Source organism: Microcaecilia unicolor, chromosome 1 (assembly GCF_901765095.1).
Source record: "Microcaecilia unicolor chromosome 1, aMicUni1.1, whole genome shotgun sequence".
NCBI classification, from domain to species: Eukaryota; Metazoa; Chordata; class Amphibia; order Gymnophiona; family Siphonopidae; genus Microcaecilia; species Microcaecilia unicolor.
The window spans coordinates 158807721-158832108 of NC_044031.1; the positions used below are offsets into that span (position 1 = coordinate 158807721).

The 24388-nt window shown below is 42.5% G+C and overlaps 1 protein-coding gene across 2 annotated transcripts in view; it reads left to right on the forward strand.

Annotated features, from left to right (window-relative positions):
• The window catches only part of LOC115469219 (ATP-binding cassette sub-family B member 5-like), a 133791-nt gene extending 111077 nt beyond the window's left edge, over positions 1 to 22714 (forward strand). For both annotated transcript variants that reach the window (XM_030201661.1, XM_030201651.1), the window contains exons 25-28: positions 5070 to 5267; positions 7172 to 7378; positions 14210 to 14356; positions 21952 to 22714. In XM_030201661.1, coding sequence (XP_030057521.1) covers positions 5070 to 5267; positions 7172 to 7378; positions 14210 to 14356; positions 21952 to 22149 — 750 coding nt within the window. In that variant the 3' untranslated portion in view covers positions 22150 to 22714. The remainder of the gene's footprint in view (positions 1 to 5069; positions 5268 to 7171; positions 7379 to 14209; positions 14357 to 21951) is intronic.
• The last annotated feature ends 1674 nt before the right edge of the window (positions 22715 to 24388 follow it).

The window sequence follows — 24388 nt, forward strand, 5'->3', positions numbered from 1 at the left end:
TTTTGAATGCATGTTATTTTTGGCTAATTTCATTATCAAAGAAGCCTACCCAAAAGACCCAGATTAATCTCATGAACCCATCTACCTTACATATACTGAAGAGAAAACGACATTGACCCAGAATCTATCTCCCACCTTACCCTCCTCTCTCTATCACCTGTCTCTACCTACCTACCCATCCATTTACTACCCATCCATCCTTCTATTATGTTATACTTAATTTCCTACTTTACATAACAAAATTCTGTGTTACCTATTACTATGTAAGCCGCATTGAGCCTGCTTTTAGTGGGAAAGTGCGGTATACAAATATAATAAATAAATAAATCTTTGAAATATATTGTTGCCCTTTTGACAACTTGTGTTTTCAATAAAATTATTCAACTAAAAAAGATAAAACAATGATTACAAATTTAATTATTGAACTTTAAACACAATCCTGCTGCTCGTTTGTTAAATGATAATATATATATCCTTAAAAAAACAATGGTATGCCTTGACAATTTTTGTGCCTTGCCAGTGTGCTGCGAGATAAAAATAGGTTGAAAATCACTGCTCTAGACCCAGTGATTGACACAGAGAAAATGAGGTTGATAACTATTCTAGATACTTCTATGGAGCAGCAAGCATCCCCTTCTACTTTAATAGTGCCTTTAAGTTTAGATACTGACCATAAAAACTTTTGAAAATGTATTTTCTTCATAAAGAGGTTGTTTCTTGTGGTCTGAAAATACAAGTATTTCCTGATGTAGCCCATGCTACACAAAAGAGACAACAGTTTCTTGTACTTTGACCTAGGGTATTACAGATCAGAGGCATGTTTTTGTTGAAATATCCCTGCAAATGTTTAGTAAAATATTGTGAAAATAAGTTTTTTTTAAGTAACTGGTAAATCCTGGAATTTAATTAAATTACTATAATACTAGAAAGTATAGCTAAATCCATATTTAAAAAGAGAAGTATAGTTATATATTTATAATTTAATTTTTATTTAATTTATATAAGTATTTTTTGTACAGTAAATAAATCCTGGAATTCAATGAAATTAATATAATAGAAAATATGACTTAATCCATATTTTAAAAAATAAGTGTAATAAGTTATATATTTATAATTTAATTTATATTTAATTTATAAATCCATATTTGAAATGAAGAGTGTAATAATTTATATATATTTGTATATGATTGAGTTATATCAGTTTTTCATGATAAGAGTGCCCACACTATTTAGCAAAGGGTGGATAATAGCAGCCAGGCCCATCTGGAATGAGCATAGTTGGAAGAAGGAGGGTATTCTGGTGCTGTGTGGCTGAATGAGAGGGAGAATTAAGTTTGTGGTTGCTGGGGTATATGTCATGTGTATGGTGAAGCAATGCTTGCTGCTGTGTGAGTTTTTGAGATGTGGGAGGGGATTGGTGGGATATGGGGTGGGGTGGGGGTTTTGTATTTGTTTTTATGGTGGGAATGAGTAGGAAGTAGTGTATGGAAGGATGGATTGAGGGAAGGAGTGGGTGGGATTTTTCTGTATGAAAGTTGCCCGCCCTTTCCTTCTCTGATAGATGTTGCAGACGTTTGTTTGGATTTGAGATTTTTGGCAGGGTGTTGCTTCGTGTCAGGGGTGGAGTGGGGTGTGTCACAGCTTTGGATGGTTGGGGAGTGTTTCAAGGTTCTAGGAGCTGGGTTGTTTAATCTGTTTTGGGGGAAGTATGAGTAAATGGGTATGAGGGGTTGGTGTCGAGGGTGAGTGACTTATGGCAGACACCGACATAAGTTTTGGTCCTGGCTCGGCATCACCATAGGCCACGATCATTCTCTCATTGGTGGTGGTATGTTGTCAAGTGACTAGGCCTGACAGCACCATGGGCTATCGTATGTTGATGTCATGTGGTGTGTTGGCAGCTAGGGCAAAACCAGCTAGTTGCATTGCATTGTGTTTTGTGAAAATTGAGTAGTGGGTTTGTTAATGCTGTTGTGTTTTATTGTGGAATCTTAATAAAACAGCGACCATTGTTCTGCCATTATTGACTTGCATGTTTTCATTTAATATTACATATAATGTGGTTGCAAGCGGAAAATGGTGAGTGTGCCAATGTTATATCTATCCTAATTTATACTACTGTATTAACATATACCTCCACTTGTACTAAACTCTTTTTCTCTTTACACTCTATAATTAACACTTTGATATGATGTTCTACTTTGTTCTTGCTTGTTGTTTGTTTTGTTTTCTTTTTTTAATTTTTTTAACTTTAGTATTGTTATCTGTTTGATACTGCTAATTTAAATATTAATGAAATCCACCTCAGTAGAGTACTACTACTACTACTACTACAAATCATTTTATAGCGCTACCAGTCATACGCAGCGCTTCACAATTGAACATGAAGAAAATACAGTCCCTGCTCAAAAGAGCTTACAATCTAAATCAGGACAGACAGACAGACAGGACAAATAAGGGATAAGGGTAGGACAGACAGATAGGACACATAGGGAAAAGGGGACTATTGAAGAGAGGAAGACAAGATAAAGGTTATGAGCATGTGACAAGTTAGGAGTTAAAAGCAGCATCAAACAGGTAGGCCTTTAGCCCAGATTTGAAGGCGGCCAGGGATGGAGCTTGACGTAACGGCTCAGGAAGTCTATTCCAGGCATAAGGTGCGGCAAGATAAAAGGAACGGAGTCTGGAGTTAGCGATGGAGGAGAAGGGTATAATTAGGAGAGATTTGCCTAGTGAATGGAGCTCCTGGGAAGGAGTGTAGGGAGAGATGAAGGTGGAGAGGTAGTGAGGGGCTGCAGAGTGAATGCACTTATCAATAAGAGGAGCTTGAATTGAATACGGAAACGGATAAGGAGCCAGTGAAGTGACTTCAGGAGACGGCTGATATGAGTAAAGTGACTTTGGTGAAATATTAGTCGTGCAGCAGAATTTTGAATAGATTGAAGAGGAGAGAGATGGCTGAGTGGAAGACCTCTGAGAAGCAAATTGCAGTAATCTAAGCGAGAGGTGATGAGAGTGTGGATGAGGGTTCTGGTAACGTGCTCAGAAAGGAAAGGGCGAATTTTGGCGATATTATACAGGAAGAAACGACAGGTTTTAGCAATTTGTTGAATATGTGCAGAGAAGGAGAGGGAGGAGTCAAAGATGACCCCAAGGTTATGAGCAGATGAGACAGGAAGAATGAGCGTGTTGTCGACAGAAATAGAGAGTGGAGGAAGGGGAGAGGTTGGTTTAGGTGGGAAGATAAGGAGCTTAGTTTTGGACATATTGAGCTTCAGGTGGCGATGACACATCCAGGCAGCAATGTCAGACAGGCAGGCAGATACCTTGGCCTGGATTTCTGCCGAGATCTCTGGTGTGGAAAGGTAGATATGGGAGTCATCAGCGTAAAGGTGATATTGAAAACCGTGGGAAGAGATCAGAGTACCAAGGAAGGAAGTATAGATGGAGAAAAGGAGAGGTCCTAGGACGGAACCTTGAGGTACACCCATTGACAGTGGGATAGAGGAAGAGGAGGATCCACCAGAGTATACATTAAAAGTACGCTGTGAGACATAAGAAGAAAACCAGGAAAGAGCAAAGTTCTGAAATCCAAGTGAGGATAGCGTGCCAAGGAGTAGGCTGTGATCAACAGTGTCAAAAGCAGCAGAAAGATCGAGAAGGATGAGGATAGAATAGAGCCCTTTGGATTTAGTCAGGAATAGATCACTGGAGACTTTAGTAAGTGCTGTTTTAGTTGAATGAAGGGGGTGAAAGCCAGATTGGAGTGGATCAAGAATAACTTGAGAAGAAAGAAAGTTGAGGCAGCGACGCTGGACAGCACGTTCTAGTATCTTGGATAAGAAATGCAGGAGGGAGATGGGGCGATAGTTGGAAGGAGAGGTAGGATCCAGAGAAGGTTTTTTGAGTAGAGGGGTGACTACGGCATGTTTGAAGGCATCAGGGACAGTCACAGTGGAAAGTGACAGATTGAGGATATGACAGATGAACGGGGTGACTGCAGGAGAGATACTGTTGAGTAGATGAGTGGGAATAGGGTCAGTGGAGCAGGTGGTTAGTTTTGAGGATGAAAGAAGAAGTAAAGTTTCTTCTTCAGTGATTTCGGAAAAGGAAGAGAAGGAGGCAGGGGTAGAAGGGTTGAGAGAGTGGACTAAGGGAAGGAGGAGAACTGGTGAATTCAAGTTTAATGTGCGATGGTACATTTGCCTTCTTTTTCTTTTAGTTAAAGCTTTGATATAAAATAGTTTATGGTTATTTAAGTACATGTTCTGTAATTGTTTTATCACTTGTTGATGTCATGCTGTTATATGATATCAAGAGAAAACATAATAACGTTATTTGATATCAATGTTCCTGGCTGATAAATTACCAGTTCAGGATACCCTACCATCTGATGTTGTCCATAGATAAGTTAGGGTGCTAGCGGTTTGCTTGTTGGCATTGCTGCACTGGGAACTGCTAGGATGGCTTGATAAAAGAGGCCCTTAATCAGATTAAAGTGATCTAAAATATGTTAGCTGTACACAGCGCTGTCTACCTTTTATTTTACTTTTTCCTATGTAACGGCTCTGTGTGTTTGGTATTACTTCATTCCAATATTGTGGACTTTGGAGTGGGAACAAGATTAATACTTTATTTCCTGTTATCAATATTGTCATCTATTTGTCCATTTTTTTATTGGGGGAAGTCAGAAAATGACCCATAAGTGAACTGAGAATTTTGATGTTCACATTATTAGCACTGGTGAAAGGGACAGCCCCACTTTTCTAGCAATGTTCAAAGTTACAAGAATCATCTTGTAAAACTACTACTAGTAATTCTATTACATTCCTATTAATGTTATTTAGTGTAGCATCCATGAAGAAAACGGGAAAACCTCTACAAAGAATACAAGACACAACACAAAGTAAAGGGTGACTCATGACTCTAAAGATGGGAGTAGCAGATGTTCCGTCTTTAGAGTCATGAATCATCCTCTACTTTATGTTGCATATAGTGTAGCATCACATTTTTAATTGAAGTTTTTAGTATATGTGCAATACAGATATGTTCATTTTATTTTTCAACAGGATACATTCAGTGGCACTGTGGAACTCCATGATGTCTCTTTCAGGTACCCAGCTCGCCCCAATGTTCCTGTTCTTAGAAGTTTGTCCATAAAGATTCAGCAAGGACAGACAGTAGCATTTGTTGGCAGCAGTGGGTGTGGAAAAAGCACTTCTATTCAACTTTTACAAAGGTTCTATGACCCTCTCCAAGGACAAGTGGTAAGATATGCATAGGACAGTGCTCCTGGAATTAGATAAAGATTTAGTAGCAAAAGTGGCATAGACCATGTGAAGCATTTCTAATGCTGTCCAAAGTGAGTCTAAGGTTCTCACCTGAGGAAAGATCAACGATGGGATGGTGATAGTATTCATTGCCCAAGTACCTCTACAATGAACTGGCATGTTTCCACACTAGTCCCTGAGTAGATCTCCACCTTCACTTAAAATTCAAGATGTCAATGACCGTGGAGAAAGAGCCTCTGATTGCAGTGCTTCAATAACCAGTACTGCAGATGAACCACACACAGGGCCAGATGTCAATTGCCCCTCCGTGGTCACAGAGAGAAGGGGTCCTCCGGCCCCTCCCAATGACTCAAGCTCCACAGGACCCTGCATTACATAAAATCTGAGGGACTGCATAAACTGTCCACAGGCACAGAGTAAACATATACAGTGATTGAAGTCTGACACATTTCTGGGGAATCCAACTTATTGGAGAGGGATCCCCCTCAGTTTACCCTTTCACTTTTGCATCAATAATCAAGACAATTACTAAAAAGGCAAAATGTAAACAAGGTAAGAATAGAGCTCTGTACATCAGCATCCTACTCAGCGGCCATCTTGCCCCCCCCCCCCCCCCCCCCGGACCAAACTGTACTTTAGGGGGTCTTTTACAAAGGTGTGCTAGCGTTGTTAGCGTGCGCTAACCATGCAGATGCCCATAATATTCCTGTGGGCATCTACACGGTTAGCGCAAGCTAAAAACGCTAGTGAAAATGTGTGTAAGAGAGTATGTAAGAATTATTTTGGAAGGATTCTGGTCTTCATCTCCTGTAGCCCTATATCTGAAGAGGTAATATTCCATTGTGTCACATTAAAGAAGTGACTGTAGAAAATCATTTTTGCGTATATGTGTTCACATATGCAGGTAAATGGCTTCTTATAAAATACCAATCCGTATAACAATACATACCATGACATTATGGTCAGTACTTTGCTGGTAGGCATATACAAGGGAGGAGTTTTGGTGGAGTGTGGGCAGAGTTTGCAAGTGAATGTGCAGATTACATGATGCGCTAAGGGGTCCTTTTACTAAGTGGTGGTAAAAAGTGGCCTGCGATAGTATTGACGTGTGTTTTTGGCACTGATTGGGTCATTTATTACCATGGTTGAGAAAAAAAGGCGCTTTTTAATGGGAGCAGTAAATGGCCATGCACTAAAATTAAAAGTAACGCTCAGCTATTTACTGCCTGAGCCCTTACGCCACCCATTGACCTAGTGGTAAGGGCTCACACACTACATGTGTGGTATTCATGCAGCATGCGCCAATGTGGCCTCGCTGCTGATTACCGCTGGGAATGCTCCCCATGGTAGAAAATAGAAAAATAGTGTGCGCCAACTTCAAAATTACTGCCGGGTGGGTGTTATGTAATTTTATTATTGTTCACCGCCATATTTATATTTATTTGTTTATTTATACCCGCCTTTATCCAATAACAACAAAACATCTACAATTTAAAAAAAGACAGCAATATAAATTACTAATAACTTCCAACATCAGTTCAGCACAACTCTAGCAGCATTGACTTCAAAAAGTATCATGGGTCAACAATGATGATCTAACAAATAACATTTCAACATTATCTGTGTAACATTGGCATTATATGAAATGGTGTAATAAACATAAACATCTTTATAACATGCTAATAGTGTTATGTTGCATGCAAAGTCTGTGCTGTCCAAATGGCGTAATTTACTATTTTTATTTTCATTGTGAACCTTTCTCTAAATCTGTACTTGTGATTGTAGAAATAATATGAATAGTATTTATACTGTTCATAGTTCAGTGGAAATAATGAATTAGTGCTAGAATTTTCTGTAACATTATCAAATTGTCTTTGCAGCTTTTTGATGGCTTGGATGCGAAAGATTTGAACGTACAGTGGATTCGTTCTCAAATGGGGATTGTCTCCCAGGAGCCAGTGCTGTTTGACAGAAGCATAGCTGAAAATATTGCATATGGAGATAACAGTCGGACTGTGTCACAGGAAGAGATAGAAAAAGTAGCAAAAGTAGCAAATATTCATTCCTTTATAGAAGAACTTCCTGAGGTAATAGACTAGCTCAGAATTTGGGGTGAATTAAATATACATGTTTTTCAGAAACATTAAGGGGCCCTTTTATTAAGCTGCAGTAAGCACTAGAGCATGCTTATCGCAGTAAAAAAAAGTGCTTACTATGGGGTGCGCTCAGGTCCGAGCGACAAAAACAGAAGAGAACAATCCTCCGCACTGGTCAAGCCAAAGGAAAAAGTCACAGCGAAGGAGACAGAGAAGATGAGATGATGGCAAAAAACTTCTACTGGACTCAACAAAGTTCACAGTATAAGTTTAATTCTTAAAATGTGGCCTTGACAGGAGTCGTGTTTCGGCCGCTCAGGCCTGCCTCAGAAATCCATGATAACCTTGCTAGTGCCCGGTTTGGTCGTGGGTCATAGCATCAAAAGATAGTGGAGACTTGCTAACGTCAGAAAGAGCTCTACGCTATCCTTCTGTCCCAAATGTTCTCACAAATTTTGCTCACACCTTGAATATCTTCTATGGGCTAACTCAAGCCTTTCAGAAAAGATTGGCATTCACTTTGATTCATGATTCTTCTCTGACATGCAAAGAAAAGAAATAATACAAATTATTTCATACACATGCAGGGATAAATTTGTAAATTGGATAAAAGTCCACAGGTGCTTTATACCTGCAAACTTTGCACCAGGCTTCAAAGAAACATTATATATACTTTGCTTTTGCAACCCTGCTATTTGTAAAGTAGATTTTCTGTATGCAAAATTGAAAATGCAATCTAAATATGCCAATTTCCAAAACCACTTAAAATTTGCCCTAAGGCAGTGGTTTCAAATCCTGGTCCTGGAGGCACTCCAGCCAGTCAAGCTTTTAGGATATCCACAATGAATATTCATGAGAGAGATTTGCATGCACTGCTACCACTGCATGCAAATATCCTCATGAATATTCATTGTGGATATTCTGAAACCTAACTGGCTGGGATGCCTCCAGGACCAGGTTTGGGAACCACTACCCTAAGGAATGCCTGCCCTCAATGTGGCTACTGTATGTCTTTTGTTTCTTGATACATAGTTGTTTGCACTATTGATGGAAAGCAATTTCCTGACTGGAAATTTATGCACATAAATTATTTTTAATAGCTTTGAAAACTGCATGGTTAAGGATCAAATGTTTATAATCAAGTTCAGTGCACAATTTTACTTTCCATTTAGCTCAGACAGGCAGAGAGCCTGAGAGATTCGCAGGGCTCCCACAAATAGGTTGGTGCTGCAGGGAATCAAGGTAGAGGGAAGAGGCAGGGCAGGGTCTAGGGGTGGGGACAGTGAGGAGGAGGGGTAGAGAGGGAAGGGTGGGAACCAAAACTAACCAATAGGAGAAGAGGGAGCGGAGTTCAAACCACAGGTTTAGACCACCAGTGCCAGATTGTTCTTTGCGGTGCTGGTAACTGCACAACTTACCTTTCTGGGTATAAGCTGTAGCCTTCAGTTGTGATCTGCTTCTTCCTTGGTTGCCCACTTCCCCACTTGGTCAGGGGAGTGAGAGAGTGCAGTCACCATAATCCAGTGGGTCCGAACCACACAGGCAAGATCATTATTGCTGTCTGTGCTCCCAGTCTTCCTTCGCATCGGTAAGTGCGGCTCATTCTGTTCAGCACACTGATCTCCCACTTAATTTTGTCCAGCGCATGGCCACTTGCTGGGACAGCATGCCAATTCTGGAGGCCCAGTATCACACCATTGGGCAACCAATGGTGCTCTCGCTGCACATACTGCTCCTATCCTGTTTGAGCATCTCTCCTTCCCGCCCCCGGCTCCAATGCATGTCGCGTGTTCTTGTGAATCATGGATGCGATCAGCAGTTTTTAGTGTGGTTGTGTCTTTTCTCTTATGTTTAGCACAGTGGCCATGCAGTGTGATATGGGCAGCAGACAATACTGCACGATTGCCCGCTTCAGCCCGCTGCCATTCCACACCTGCACCTATGTTGCCACCATAGAAAATGCTGGAAATAGGTGTCCTATTACAAAATCAGGCCCATAAAGGTTACATATGTCCAACTGTATTAAAGATGGTGGCAGAGACATCCACATTAAACCATTTGGGTGCAGTGGCAGGCAGTCTGCTTTCAAATAGTTTCCCTGTCTTCCCCATCATTCATCTTTGGTGTGGCAGCGGCCATCCTGTGAATGGCAGGGCTCATGTCAATGCCTGCTTTGTCAGCTACATCAGGTGTGGTGGTAGCCATACTGTGCATGGCAGAGATTGCCATGCAGGTTTTCCTGTCGGCCATGTTAGATATGGCAACAGCCACCTTGCTAGCATTCCCTGGTGGCTATTCAACCATTTTATATGTTGATCCTGAGGATAGAAAATACAATTTGTGAACAGATTTACACTATCTATTTGTAAAAAAAAATAATCAATAATTGAGTACAGATATTGTACAGTACTGCAGTTATTATACAGTAGCCATGTTGAAGCACTTCATAATTACTAAATTTGTATGGTAGCATTTTGTTTTTCTGAGTATTTTGTTCACAGCATGCCCTTGTACAAGAAAGCTTGTACAAGAGCACGTCGAACTAAGGCAGCCAAGGCAAGAGCAAAAAGAACCACTCCTCATACCCAAGCACATTCAGAGCAGCCAGACATGGTGACACTTCTGGAGGGGCTACAGCAACAGGTTGATAAATACAGTGCTTCATTCGTCATGCAGCGTCTACAGGATATATCGGCGACAATAACTGCTCCCCCTCTGGAAGAGACTATTGCACCACCGGTCACCAATGGAGGTTATTCAGCAAGCTATTGAGACTTTTAAAGAAAAGAGAGCGACCTCAAGACTGACATCCCCCCTCTCCAGTCCAGGAGGTGTAGGAAGTAAGGGCGAGCAAAGGTTTGGACAGTCCTGGGGCACTGCTACCTGTACCAAGTGTGGCACTACATAATCCTTTGCCAAAAGCTAACAGAGAGGATGTTTTTTGGTGGAGTCAATACTTTAGCAACGAGTGTCCCACTTAAAGTAAAAAAACAAAATATGGAAACACGAATATATTAATATTTTCTCACTATTGCTAAGGGATCAGGAGGAGAAGTCAGCAGATACTCTCTTTCGTATCCAAAATACTTGAACGTGCTGTTTACTGCCATTGTCTTGACTTTCTTTCATCTCAAGCTATTCTTGATCCACTTCAACCTGGCTTTCGCCTTCTTCATTCAACTGAAACAACGCTTGCTAAAGTCTCCAATGACTTGTCCCTGGCCAGATCCAAAGGTCTCTATTCTATCCTCATCCTTCTCAATCTATCTGCTGCTTTTGACACAGTTGCTCGCAGCCTACTCCTTAATACGCTATCCTCACTTGGATTTCAGAGCTCTGTTCTTTCCTGGTTTTCTTCTTATCTCTCCCATCGTACTTTGGTACGTATACTCTGGTGGATCCTCCTCCACTTCTATCCCACTGTCAGTTGGTGTACCTCAGGGATCTGTCCTTGGACCTCTTCTCTTCTCCATCTATACTTCTTCCCTTGGTACTCTGATCTCATCCCATGGTTTTCAGTATCATCTTTACGCTGATGACTCCCAGATCTACCTCTCCACACCAGAAATCTCAGCAGGAATCCAGGCCAAAGTATCAGCCTGCCTGTCTGACATTGCTGCCTGGATGTCTCACCGCCATCTGAAACTAAACATAACCAAGGCTGAGCTTCTTATCTTTTCCCATAAACCCACCTCTCCTCTTCCCCCATTCTCTATTTCTATGGATAACACTCTCATCCTCCCTGTCTCATCAGCTCGTAACCTTGGGGTCATCTTCAACTCCTCTCTCTCTTTCTCTGCACATATTCAGCAGACTGCTAAAACCTGTCGTTTCTTTCTCTATAATATCACCAAACGTTGCCCTTTCCTTTCTGAGCACACTACTAGAACCCTTATCCACACTCTTATCACCTCTCGCTTAGACTATTGCAACTTGCTTCTCACAGGTCTCCCACTTAGCCATCTCTCTCCTCTTCAATCTGTTCAAAATTCTGCTGCACGATTTATATTCCACCAGTGTCGCTATGCTCATATTAGCCATCTCCTCAAGACACTTCAATGGCTCCCTATCCATTTCCGCATACAGTTCAAACTCCTCTTATTGACTTATAAGTGCATTCACTCTGCAGCTCCTCAGTACCTCTCCACTCTAATTTCACCCTGCACTCCTCCTTGGGAACTCCATTCACTGGATAAATCTCTCTTATCTGCACCTTTCTCCTCCACAGCTAACTCCAGACTCCATTCTTTTTATCTTGCTGCACCATATGCCTGGAATAGACTTCCTGAGCCGGTACGTCAAGCTCCATCTCTGGTCGTCTTCAAATCTAGGCTAAAAGCCCACCTTTTTGATGTTGCTTTAAACTCCTAACCATTACTCACTTGTTCAGTACTCTTATTTTATCATCCCCCACCTTAGTAATTCCCTTATCTCTTATTTGTCCTGTTTGTCTGTCCTAATTAGATTGTAAACTCTGTTGAGCAGGAACTGTCTCTTCATGTTCAAGTGAACAGCGCTGTGTACGTCTAGTAGCGCTATAGAAATGATAAGTAGTAGTAGTGGTAGTAGTTTGTTCCAATGTACAATCCTTTAGCATTTTTCGGGGTCCTATGTATGATCGAATTGGTTCCCCCCACTTCTATGCAATCCTCACCCATGGGCCTGTGGGTCAGTCACATCACTTGGGTGGGCGGTCACCTACACATCTTCATACCCAAGTCCAAGACTGACCAAAGGGCCAGGGATCAACATATCACTCTGCGTAGACTACAGGGTAGTTCTACATGCCCAGTACAGAACCTTCTCAATTACTTGATTATCCATCAGGCCAATGCACCTTGGCTCCTGATACACAAAACGATCACCCCTAACACACTTCCAATTTGCACATGTTCTCAGACTCTCTCTCAACAGCTTAGGGTTATGGGGCAAAATTTTCAGCATACACTCCTTTAGAATAGGTGCAGCCATGACAGCAAGTCAGTTGTGTCTATCAGGTGAACAGATCATGGCCCTGGGTAGGTGGAGCTCCTCCAGATATAAGATATATGTTAGACCCAGACTATGCTAAAGTATACGTTCTTTTTCACTGCACTCGTGTTGCTCTTCCACTGCTCTTGCTGATTACCTCTTTCAGTGCTCTTCTCACAGGTCCTCGCACAGTTTGGATACTTGGCCACTCATTCATACACTGGATGTACAGAAGGGCCTTATCTCGCCCATTTCGCAAAAGTCTTGGCTTTTTGGTGGCCGATGTGTCTTTGACATGGCTGAGGCAACGTGGTATGAGATGGGACCTGCTAATGCTGGCTCTGCTGCAGTGTTTACACATAACCACCGATGGTCTTTAATCATTCACCTGGGGGGAAACAACTTCACATCAATTGATAGCATAGAGCTCACACAAAAAATACAGAGAGACATCTTTGATATTATGAGGCTTTGCCTGGCTACCCATTTGGTTTGGTGCTGCATCAGTCTGTGATATGGAGGGGGGATAAGAAGCATCAGACATTGGAAAAGAAAATGGCATATAAACAACTGAATGGTCAAATTTATGCAAACAATTAGGGGCAGTAGCATTCTGCACGAGCTGATAGTGGAGACATGCCCTGACCTGTATCGCCCCAACGAAGTACACCTATGAGACATAGGTCTAGGCATATTTGTTGCCGACATCCAGGATGCTATTGACTGGTTGCTCATCGTCAATGGTCGCAGTCGAGTTATTTGTTAAGGGGGAACCCACGGCAAGTGAGGTGTCACTGTCGCAGGCCTTGGCATGTTAGACGGAGGTAGCTGAGGGATGCAGAGATTGGGAGGGGGCCATTGCCTATACAGAAACACTATCTGGCACACTGCATGTGGGGAAACTCTATGGCAGGACAATGTGAGGCTGGTCACCTATCTTCCATGAACAGGGGGGCCCAATTGTCCAAGCATGATGGGAGGCTCAATGGAAGCCACCGGATACCCTCCAACTGACTTTGACGGTCAGGGGGAACGATGCTAAATGCACGGTAGAACTGGGTGAGCTTCATATGGCAGCCTGGGTGAAGAGAGATGACAGAAGGGTGACCAGCTTTAACAGCGGCACCTGACAGAACCCCGTTACCAGAAATAGAGGGTACAGACACCTGAGTGGCAATGGGCCCCTCCCTGGTGCAGACACTTAGGTGGCATCTGCACAGTTAGGCTGCCTCCCTTAGATAGTTAGACACAGAGTATTAGTAAGTTAAGAAATTCATATGTAAACATGTTTAAATATACAGATGTTACAGTAACAGTATGACAATTGTTTTGTTTAGACATGCTGTTGAAAATTAGCTTCATAATTGTGCTGCAGCCATTGTTAATATAAAATTCCATTTTTCGGAAAAAAGGTGTCCAGTGCTGATCCTTGGCCTGGGGGGAAAGGGGGGAAGGTGGAGGAAGGGAGGAGCGGGGTTAGGCATAAGATGGGGCAGGGTGACCCAGTCAGCACCTACCTTATTTGTGGATCTCAATGAATTTAGAATATTATTTTCAAGTGCATTTTTTGTTTTCTTAATCAGAGTTTTTAATATACTGCTACTTTCTTGAATTATCACTGGAGTTTACATGTAATCAGAATGTTTTTGGGATGATCTGAAGATATTTTTTGCCAAAACAAATTTGTCTGATGTAAACGAACAAAATAGTCAACTTTTTTTAATGTTCCTTTATTATGTTTTGTGCTTAAGCAGTTCTGCAGCTTCAACATTTTGAAGTGTTTAGTTCATTTCTACTTACAGATAAATCCCCACTGCTATGAAATCTTAAAATTCTTTGTCTTTGTGCTAGAAATACAATACCCATGTTGGCAGCAAGGGAACGCAGCTTTCAGGGGGCCAGAAACAACGGATAGCTATTGCAAGAGCTCTTCTTCGGGAGCCAAAGCTTTTGTTGTTAGACGAGGCCACTTCTGCGCTGGACAATGAAAGTGAAAAGGTGACTTAAGATCATGTTACACATGGCTGCATGAATTTACAGTTCAGAGGGTGCACTAGAAATGCAGACTATGCCATGTTAAGTCGTTAATGTGCTTTATTGAGCACCTAGGAGGTAATTCTATAACTTTGTGCCTATAACAGACCTGCCAAGTCTCTCGCATTGAGCAGGAGTTTCACGCTTTCTCGGGTCACCTCCTGCACTCCCGCTGGTAAGCCTGGATCTCCCCCTGAGCAGCTTCCCCTTCCAGTGGCAGCAGAAGACTCCTTAATAAAACGTCATCTCCTACTGCGACAGGACCAGTCTCGCAATAATAGCTGTGGGACTGGTCCTGTAGCTACAGGAGATGATGTTTTATTAAGGTGTCACCTGCTGCCGCTGGAAGGGGAGGTGATTGCTGGTGCCACAGGCCACATCAGCAAGGTGTGTCAGAGGTGGACCTGTGGGCAGAGCTATGGGTGGGGCTGGTTGGAACTGTGGATAGGCTGGGATTATGCTCTAAATCTCCTGCTGGAAAAGTTAGCCACCTTTGCATCTCTGCTATAATTAGTGCTGAGGGTGCCTAGGAGGAGCCTATTCTACAAAAGAAGGTAGACATCTACTTTGCTTTATAATATACTAGTAAAAAAGGCCCGTTTCTGGAACGAATGAAACGGGCGCTAGCAAGGTTTTCCTGGGAGTGTGTATGTTTGAGAGAGAGAGCCAGAGTGAATGTGCGGGTGTGTGACAGAGTGAGACTGTCTGTGTGACAGTGTGTGTGTGAGAATGAGAGGGACTGTCTTTCTTCTATGTTTGTGCAGCGCTGCGTATGCCTTGTAGCGCTATAGAAATGCTAAATAGTAGTAGTAGTGTGTGTGACAGGGCCCCCTCCCCTGTTCCTAATGCCCCTCACCCCGTTCCCTCCCCACACTTTGGGTTCCTTAAGGCTTTCAAAAGTCTATGTACCCCCGTGGCCCTAACGCCAAGTATCCGGATACCCCACTGCTTTCCTCCTCACCCCTCCCCCAAGATGTAATACTTTCACGTCCTTCATTTTTTTTAAAAAGTATCCTATCTATCCTGTGTACAAATGCCCGGCATTCAGATTGTATTCCTCTCGTAAATTTTCATTTCTTTCATTCATTCCGAACTTGCCCCCCCCCCCCCCCCCCCCCCCCCCCGAACACTTTGGTTCCTTCAGTCTTTTAAAACTCTCCTATGTACCCTGTGTGCTAATGGCCAGCATTGAGATTGTTTTCCTGTCCCAAATTTGCATGTCTTTCAGTCATTCACAACTCCCCCCCCCCCCCTCTCCAGTTTAACACTTTCGTTTCCTTCAATCTTTTAAAACTCTCCTATCTACCCTGTGTCCTAATGGCCAGCATTCAGATTGTTTTCCTTTCCCAAATGTTCATGTCTTTCAGTCGTTCAGAACTCCCCTCCCCCCATTTAACACTTTCGATTCCTTCAGTCTTTTAAAACTCTCCTATCAACCATGTGTCCTAATGGCCAGCACTCAGATTGTTTTGCTTTGCCAAATTGTCTGTCACTGATGTCACTGAGGTCAGTGCATGCCTGCCTAGCAGACCACTTCCAGCAGGCACGGTCCCAGGCACATCCTGTTGGAGGTGAGAATTATTATATAGGACTAGTATAACAGCAAAATATGCACCTATAATTTAGGCATGAGCAATTATGCCAGCTGTAGAGTTGGTGTGCTTATGCTAAAATAGCAAATATGTGTGCATAATTTATAGGAATCTATAAGTCACACTCTTAAAAGTGAGTCTCACTCATGCTTCATCTAGACTCTGCCTATGTGTATGCCTCCCTATCTGTAAAATATGTGCTAAGATATGTGCATATTTATAGAATAGCACTTAGGAGGAATTTTGGCATTTATGCTATTAATCTAATCATTTATGCACATAAGTGGTTATGAAATATAATTGCGTACTTTAGAGAATTACTCATGCATAATACTGCCTGTAATAGAAAATAAATCAGGCCACAGTACAGCAAGATAACGAGCTTTGTCACCTACAAATGCATACAAAGTAGGCCACTACTATGTGAAATGGTTAATGTGGCTTGCATTAGCTTTTTAACTTCTAGTTGATCAAACGTTAGCTACTAGGGGTGTGCAGGCCAAAAATGTTAATTGGGTTTAGTTTCCTGTGATAATTACAGGATTCTTTTTATTCAGGTATTTTTTATTGGGTCAATATTCAGTGAGACCTATCCAAGTGGAAAAGGTTCCTACCTGGATAAGTCCTACTGACCAGGGTCATACTCAGATTTTCAGTAGCAGGAACCAGATAATGCCACTGAATTTCTTGTCGGAGTACCTTGGCACTATCTAGGTAATGGCTGGAGCAGTCTGAGGATGGAGCATGATTAAAGCCGAGAGTTAACTAGGTAGCATCAATAATCCGCTAACTGAGTAACTATCTGAATAAAATTAGGGAGCCATAAACTTCAAACACGCAATGTTTATTTTAGATGCACTTCTAAGACTCGACACGGGCCGTGTTTCGGCATGCTGCCTGTTTCAGGAGTCTGTAGAGATGTGACCACAAGTCTTATGGTGTGATGAAAAAGCAGCAACAAACAGCAGAGGTGGTCCAGAGAAGGAGAAGACAATCATAGGTTCGCCACATGCAATTTTATAGTGCAGTCACCCGACTCGGCCAAGTTTCAGCACTATGTCTTCGTCAGGGGTCAGCAAACACTTCAATGTGGGAAAGAGTACATGGCACATATAAACAAACTCCTAGTCAAACCACAAATGCTCCTGTGCACGGGTACTTTGTTTTCTCCTTCTCTGGACCACCTCTGCTGTTTGCTGCTGCTTGTGTCGATATTGGGGAATGTTCTCCTATTTTGTTGATGTGATGAAAAAGCAGACAACAATCACTATATATAAAGAAAGATAGACCACCTAAAAGAAACCTGAAACAACTTGTACTGCTGGATAAAGTCATGTGCAATTATTTGTTGCTTCTGCAGTTGGAGAGACAATTGTGCATGACTTTATACAGCAGTACAAGTTGTTTCTGGCTCCTTTTAGGTGGTCTACCTTTCTTTATGTATAGTGATTGTTGTTTACTTTTCATCACACCATAAGACCTGTGGTCATATCTCTACAGATTCCTGAGGCAGACAGAATGCCAAAACACGATCTGTGTCAAGTTTTAGAAGTGTATCTACAGTAAACATTGAGTGTTTGAAGTTTACAGCTACTTGACTGTTTGTTGGAAGAGCCATGAGTACCCTACTCTGCTGGTCCACTTGTGAGGTTATAGTAGCAGTTCTCTGTTCCTCCACTTTGGTGGTGTTTTCTCCTCTGGATAAAGCTAGGAGAGAAAAAAGGCTGTCCCAACTTTATGTGGTATACTATTCAGGTACTGGTATGAATATTGCTGGTACCTGGTTAAACAGTGCGAACCAACCAAACTCCAGATATTCAGCACCAGCTGATATCCAGATACCGGTGATGAATATCTGGGAATAGAACAGCTGGTATTTAAAAAGAAGCTGACAGCCACGAGTTTAATATCAGGGAGAGTAAACCTTTTTCATTTTTGTGTTACTGTCATCCATAGCGTGCACTGTTGCTCACTTGCAGGCTTATTTTCGAAAGAGAAGGATGCCCATCTTTCGACACAAATCAGGAGATGGCCGTCCTTCTCTCAGGGTCGACAAATTGGCATAATTGGAAGCCAATTTTGGGCATCCTCAACTGCTTTCCATCGCGGGGACGACCAAAGTTCACGGGGGGGGGGGGGTGTCGGAAGTGTAGCGAAGGCGGGACTGGGGTGTGCTTAATAAACGGGCGTCCTCGGCCAATAATGGAAAAAAGAAGGGTGTCCCTGATGAGCACTTGGCCGACTTTACTTGGTCCATTTTTTTCTTCCAACAAAGCCTCAAAAAGGTGCCCAAACTGACCAGATGACCACCGGAGGGAATCGGGGATCACTTCCCCTTACTCCCCCAGTGGTCACTAACCACCTCCCACCCTCAAAATGAACTTTTAAAATATTTTTTGCCAGCCTCAAATGTCATACCCAGCTCCCTGACAGCAGTATGCAGGTCCCTGGAGCAGTTTTAGTGGGTGCAGTGCACTTCAGGCAGGCGGACCCAGGCCCATCCCCCCCTACCTGTTACACTTGTGGTGGTAAATATGAGCCCTTCAAAACCCACCACAAACCCACTATACCCACATGTAGGTGCCCCCTTCACCCCTTACGGCTATGGTAGTGTTGTACAGTTGTGGGGAGTGGGTTTTGGGGGGGTTGGGGGGCTCAGCACACAAGGTAAGGGAGCTATGCAGCTGGGAGCAATTTGTGAAGTCCACTGCAGTGCCCCCTAGGGTGCCCAGTTGGTGCCCTGGCATGTCAGGGGGACCAGTGCACTATGAATGCTGGCTTTTCCCATTACCAAATGGCTTGGATTCGGTCGTTTCTGAGATGGGTATCCTCGGTTTCCATTATCGCCGAAAACCGGGGACGACCATCTCTAAGGTCGACCTAAATGTTGAGATTTGGGCATCCCGGACCGTATTATCGAAATGAAAGATGGACGCCCATCTTGTTTCAATAATACGGGTTTCCCTGCCCCTTTGCGAGGACATCCTGCGAGGATGCCCTCAGGAAAACTTGGGTACCCCATTCGATTATGCCCCTCCACGTGTGCCACATTGTGCGTAGTGCACACTATTCTTTAATAATTTGTCAACGGCACAATAATGCCCATATTTGACCAATAGTGCACACTAATGACAACACACTACTGACAATTTCAATTTTTTTCCTGTCATTATGGGTTAAAATGACATAAAGGATACACAAAACACAACAAAGTGAACAATGGTTGGCAGAAGATCTTTATTCAGTGGAAATGACCTGACACAGACATTATTTATTTATTTGTTGCATTTATATCCCACATTTTCCCACCTCTTTGCAGGCTCAATGTGGCTTACAATACATCATGAATAGTGGACATATATTAGAATGGCTCTAGGGCCTGCATCAGGGGTCTGCAATTTCAACAATAAAATGTCTGTATCACCAAACCCAAACGTCTGCTGCCGCCAACAATGCTTAATGTTGACGGGAGCAGACATTTGGCGATAGAAACGTTCTGATATCAGAATCTCATCAAATTTGATATCCTCATAGTCTTTTTAACGATTCTTTGTTTACTACTGATCACTTATTGACTGATGTTTTATTTTAGTGTTGAAATTGCAGACTCCTGATGCAGGGCCTAGAGCCGAAACACGGTTCCTGTTGGGTCATTTCTATTGAATAAAGATCTTCTGCCAACCATTAAATGACATAAAACAACATGGAAAATGTTATGCCCTATTTCATTTCAAAACAAGTGTACATATCTATTAAACACACCTTCAAAGGTGTAGTTAACTCCTCCCTCTCTTTATATTTCTTAGTCCCTCCCTCAGCTGTTTTTAGAATAAACCGCATAGGTGCCTCCAAGGACAACTTGCAGTATAGAAAACACTGAGAATGAATGAACAAATACATAAATAAATAAAGTGCGATTTTGGGTTTACTTAGAAACAGATGCAACAGTCATTAAAGGCCTGATTCATTTCCAATGGAAAAACAATAGGAGAAATGTCTTTGTGAGTCAGCCCCTAAGTTTGCTGCCCATTTTATTTTGGCTAACTAATATCAAAATTACATCTATAATTATGCCATTATTTTAATGTGTCAGCTTTGTTCCAAGCTGTGATGACTCAACACCGCAGATTCATACTTGCCTACTTAATGAGTTGCAAATGTAACAATTGATTATTATTTTTCTTCTTACATTAAGCATGTTAGAATATTTTTACTAGGGTTGGAGAGCACAAAGAAAGAGCATGTTTGTTCAGGTGAAGCAAGTTGAAATCCAGATTGGAACACAGGTTACCACTTTTCTTTTACGGAAGATGATTCATAGGCAAATTTGTCCTCTTACTAGATTATTCCATGCTGTTATCATATAAAAGTTCTCTGATGTGATTGACAAAGACAATTCATAGTATTACAACCATCATGTCTGAAATCTGGGTAAAGGGACTACTTAGAACACTTTTTCATACCCGTAGTTTTCATGGTAGATAATACAAATTCAAGACCATCCCAACCATTAAGGAAGACTAGGCAGTTAACTACAGCAGTAGCTTTGTGTATGCATGTGTGTGGGGGGGGGGGGGGGGGGGGCAGCAAGAAGTATCTGCAACGTTCTGACTGCCACATAAACTCAAAGAACCACCAGTACATACCTTTACCTTCAAAAAAAAGTTTAATATTTAAAAGCATGATGTCCAGTTATGTGTTTTTTTTTAAATTATAGAATTGTAGGGTGATCATGATTGTAGAGTTTAATTATCAAAATCTTGAAGGGGGGGAGCCACATGGCTCACTTACTTTACTTGCCACACGGCCATTTCCTGAAAAAAAGCAAAGATCTGCCTTTTTCCCACTGCAGTAAAAGGAGGCCTCAGTGTGCATAAAAAACACGTGCCGACACCAGCACAGAACCCCTTTTGCCACAGCTTCATAAAAGGGGCTTTCTGTGTCTTTCTGGAAAAACAGGTGCCCTGTTATAAAATCCCCTCCACTTGGATGAGCTTAGGGGCATTCTCAGGGCCGCAGAAAACATGCAGAGGCTGTCCATATTCAGCTTCCCTCCAGGTGAAAGACTAAGAGGCTCATTTTCAAAGCACTTAGAGGCCGATATTCAGACCATGGGAGTTAGATCAGCTAACTCCTACAGTCGACACTAAAAACGGATGTTCAACGCTGGGCCATTTCCAGTGACCGGCATTGAGTATCTGATTTATTTTTGGCCATTGTAAAGATATGACCTGTTTACTTATCAATCTCAAATAACAGTTGTGTGTGTCCAAAATTATTAGGATCAATATTTCAATGGTTCTCTGATACAATCCATATCATTTATATTGTAATCTTATGTTCAGCCCCGGTGTTCTCACCAGATATCACTTAGCTTAATCCAATCGCTGTAGTGTTCTGCTCACATCGGTACCACCAGCTGATCAACCCGAAAAATTTAGAGCAAACGGATACAGCAGAGTGAATAGAGGATCGATTTTGGATACAACTGGATATTACTATATAACCCCTGATGCAGCACTAGCGAAATGGAGGCTCCCTGTTGGGTTGATTAGCTGCAGCCCATTTTTCAGCGCACCTTAATTTATTTCCGGTTAACAGAATTACAAATGGCATTGCATTAAGGTGCATACATACATGGTAAACAATAATACATTATGGTATTGCATATAGGTTCCTGAATATGCGAATATGTGAGATATCTTTGGCCTATTAGAAGATAACTGGTCAAGTCTAAATATCAACAGAGCCGGTTATCTTCTAACCAACCAAAAATAAACTGGATATTCAATGCCGGTTAAAGGAACTGGCCCGGCAATGATTATCTGAGTTTAGTGGTGACCAACTCCTACAGTCTGACTATCGGCCCCAATGTGTCTAATGAAAATGTTTTTATCACATTTACCTGAATCAATAGTTGTGAATTTAAAATAATTTTGATTGTAATAATTTTGTATCTGCTCTTAGGTTGTACAACAGGCCCTTGACCAAGCCAAGAAAGGAAGGACGTGCATAGTGATTGCTCACAGACTCTCTACTGTACAGAATGCAGATTTGATTGTCGTCATTAACAATGGAAGAATAGTAGAACAAGGGACTCATAAACAGCTCATTGCAAATCAGGGGCAATACTTTAATTTGGTGCATGCACAAACAATGGGCTAAATGCTGGAAATCTCAGCAAAAGCTCTCAAAGGAAACTTGCAAACACAAGCAATATTTGTGTAGCAGACCATGCCAAATGCAGAGCCTAGCATGGGTAATGGTTAGGGTCAGAAGAGAAATGGAAGTCTGCACCTTGTAACATCTGGTGCTGCAAATCTCTCAGCTTGCACTGGAAACCACTGAAGACCTGCAGTGTTTGTCAGCAGAAATGGTTTGCACTAAAATGATAAGGATTCCCACTCCTGTGAAGACAGAATAGTGGCACACCAATCATATATACAAAATGGGGCAGTACTCTGAGGCATTAATGCTGGCAACATCAGCTGCCGATCGCATCAGTGTTAAAAAAATAAAATAAAATTAGTATAAGCTATGTGTGTATATGGGCCAAAAGCTTTGAAGCTTATTTTCAAAGCATATGGACATCTCAAAATGCCCAAATGGATATCCATGTGCCAGAAGCGTAGCCAGACATCATATTTTGGGTGGGCATGAGTCCAAGTGGGCGGACACACAATCCCCCCACCCCTGCTCCTGGACCAGTGACCCATAACAAAAAAAAAAATATATATATATATATATATCTGAGCTTGCAGAAATTCATAAGCCCCGCCAGCTGGAAGAGGTCCTCTGGTGTCAGAACAAGTCATTCTCCTACTTGCTGTAGCCAACGGCACTGTCCACATGCTGCTGTTGCGCCAGTCTCTCCCCTACTCCACATGCTCAGTTTTCATGGGAGAGAGGGGGAGCTGCGGGATGGCAGTAATGCATGGACAGTGCTGCAGGTTGCAGGCAGTAGGAGAATGAGCTGTTTTGGCCACCGAAGTACCTCTTCCAGTTGGTGGGGCTTGGGGATCACTGCCAACCATAACAAAGGTACTAGAGTTTTGGGTGGGCCCAAGTTCAAACTGGAAGGGACATCCAACACTGCAGTATGTCAAAATAGCAAAGGGCATATTTTGGGCTGGAATAGGGTGGGCTCAAAATCAGACCATCCAACAGTAATAACTGAATGGGAAGAAACGTCCAAGTCTAAAAAAAAAAAAAAGGATGTCCTAAATTTGACCTTTTTCAGTCACATCCAGGGTACAAAAATGTGCTCTGATTGAACTGCTGACCACTAGAGGGATTAAGGCATAATACTTCCTTAATCCCCCAGTGCTTGCTGTCCCCCCTCCCTCTCTCCTGAAAGTGAAACTGAAAGGGGATATCAGGGTCTATGACAGTTTGAGATATTAATATTATGGGCATTCTTAGCAAAGCAGGGAGCAAGTCTGAGGAGGAGTAGCCAAGGGGTCAGTGAAGTGGATTGTAAACAGGGAACCTTGGTTCAATTCCCACTTTAACTCTTTTTTTTCATTGTGAATCCTCCAGAAACAGAAACATACATTTCTCTATCTAAATATATAAGCCACCTGCAAGCTTTTGAAGTAGTGTACATTCAATTACAGTACGTATTTTTTTGTTCCTGGAGGGCTCACAATTACAAACTAAGAGTCAAACAGTTAAAGTGAGATTTGAACCAGGGTCTCTTGGTTTAAAGTCCACTGCACCAACCACTAGGCTACCTCTCTGCTTTGTAGGAACTTCTGTGTGGCCATTCTTCTAAGAATGCTGCCAGACAGACTTCCTTGTCCCTGCTTTTTTTTGCCGTTCATCTGATAGACATTCCAGTTTGTAAAATGGCTATTTATGCTGGATGTACTCAGCACATGGACAACAATCCAGTGGCATAGGAAGGGGGGGCGGTGGGGCGGTCCACCCCGGGTGCACGCCACTGGGAGAGTGTCAGCTCCACTGGTTCATTGCTCTCTCTGCCTCGGAACAGGTTACTTCCTGTTCTGGGGCAGAGAGAGCAAAGAACCAGCGGAGCCAACGCAGCTCCCAGTGACGACGTGCACTCGGGGCGGAGCGCCAGTGGTAAGAATGCGCTCCGAAGGGGGGTGCACACACCGAGGGGGGGTGCGCCATGCTGCACCTGGGGGGGGTGCGCAGCGGCGACCCGCCCCGGGTGTCAGCCGCCCTCGCTACGCCACTGCATCAATCTCACATATTTTTCAGTGAGACATCCTGACATATTACCTGTTGGAGTATGCATGTAAGATGGACATCTGTTTTGGACATTATGAGCTACATGTTTCTATTCTAACTTGTAACAAATTATAGAAACCAGAGTGTGGTATAAAGGAGATAAAACAGTGAAAGGATTGACTCAAACGAAGTTCTAAAAGATATGGAG